This window comes from Physeter macrocephalus, unplaced genomic scaffold (assembly GCF_002837175.3).
Source record: "Physeter macrocephalus isolate SW-GA unplaced genomic scaffold, ASM283717v5 random_973, whole genome shotgun sequence".
Taxonomy (NCBI): Eukaryota; Metazoa; Chordata; class Mammalia; order Artiodactyla; family Physeteridae; genus Physeter; species Physeter macrocephalus.
The window spans coordinates 23366-25000 of NW_021146424.1; the positions used below are offsets into that span (position 1 = coordinate 23366).

At 54.6% G+C, this 1635-nt stretch overlaps 1 protein-coding gene across 1 annotated transcript; it reads left to right on the plus strand.

Moving 5' to 3' along the window:
* The first annotated feature begins 252 nt into the window (after positions 1-252).
* On the plus strand, positions 253-1629 carry LOC102979687 (histone H1.2). The gene has a single exon (XM_007128611.3). The coding sequence runs from the start codon at positions 302-304 to the stop codon at positions 941-943; it is 642 nt and encodes a 213-aa protein (XP_007128673.1). The 5' UTR covers positions 253-301; the 3' UTR covers positions 944-1629.
* The last annotated feature ends 6 nt before the right edge of the window (positions 1630-1635 follow it).

Consider the following 1635-nt stretch of genomic DNA (forward strand, 5'->3'; position numbering starts at 1 on the left):
GAGTAGTCTTTGTGGTTGCGGAAAAAATAAATGGAGAGCACGAAGCCTGAGGCTTCTCGGATCCTTTCCCGACCAAACTCGGGTGATTTGGTGCTGGGTATTTTAATATTTTCCCCCTTTTGTGAAGTGGAACAAACACAACTTGGGCGCACCGCGGCGGCTCAGAGCCTGCCAGCCAGGCGGGCGACCGGAGCACCAATCAGCGCGCGCCTGCGCTCTATATATACGGCGGCCCGGCCCAAGCCTAGATCCATCGGCGACTTGCCACTTGTACCCGAGTCCTAGATCTTCAGTACTCAGCATGTCGGAGACCGCTCCTGCCGCTCCCGCCGCTGCGCCTCCTGCGGAGAAGACCCCGGTTAAGAAAAAGGCGGCCAAGAAGCCGGCCGGGGCACGCCGGAAGGCGTCTGGGCCGCCGGTGTCCGAGCTCATCACGAAGGCTGTCGCAGCTTCTAAAGAACGGAGCGGTGTGTCTCTGGCTGCGCTCAAGAAGGCGCTGGCGGCCGCGGGCTACGATGTGGAGAAGAATAATAGCCGCATCAAGCTGGGTCTTAGAAGCCTGGTGAGTAAGGGCACTCTGGTGCAGACCAAGGGCACCGGTGCTTCCGGCTCCTTTAAGTTCAACAAGAAGATGGCCACTGGGGAAGCCAAGCCCAAAGCTAAGAAGGCAGGTGCGACCAAGCCCAAGAAGGCTGCTGGGGCAGCTAAGAAGCCCAAGAAAGCCACGGGTGCAGCCACCCCGAAAAAAACCGCTAAGAAGACCCCGAAGAAGGCGAAGAAGCCAGCAGCAGCTACTGTGACCAAGAAAGTTGCCAAGAGTCCAAGGAAAGCTAAAGCTGCTAAACCCAAGAAGGCCGCCAAGAGCGCAGCTAAGGCAGTGAAGCCCAAGGCCGGCAAGCCTAAGGTTGCCAAGCCCAAGAAGGCTGCACCCAAAAAGAAGTAGGTTGTTAATCGTCTGCTTCTAAACCCAAAAAGGCTCTTTTCAGAGCCACCACTGATCTCAAAAAAAAGACCTGTATACTCCTTCGGTACTTGCTGTTTCTGTATACCTATCACCTTTCGCCTTTTAACCTAGATCAAGGTCGCGCAGGAGTCGTTGCAGAAGGGCTGCTCACACTACCCTAAGATGGGCAGTGAGGGCTTGGCAGGGTGCCTGCTGTGACGTTGCAGGGCGTAGACCCATCCCTGTGGGTTGCTCCTTGCTCTGCGGTGCTTTCGGTTAGTCTCCTGGTCAGCAATTACAAGCGCTGTCCGGAGGCTTGCGTACTTGGGCTATCCGCCTGCCCCGCTCTACTCCTATGAACAGCAAATACAACCACAAAGAAATCCAGCCAGTTTCTTAGTCTTAACGGGATATTCCGATTGGGCTAAGAACTCATTCAAAAGTCCCGCCCTGCTCGCGGGTTGGCTCACTTACCAGCCCGTGATTTTCACCCTGTATTTAATTGGATGGTGGCCGGCCTCCATCCTTAGTCTCCAATGTTTGTTTTCCTTCCGTTGGGTTAGCACAATATATTCACTTGATACAGAAATGTTATCTGGTATTTCGGACATTTTCCATGTTTTGAAAGTCAGGTTGCTGGCTCTCGGGGGTGTTGGTATCATCCGATCTTGGAAGGAGGGTGGGTGCAGGCT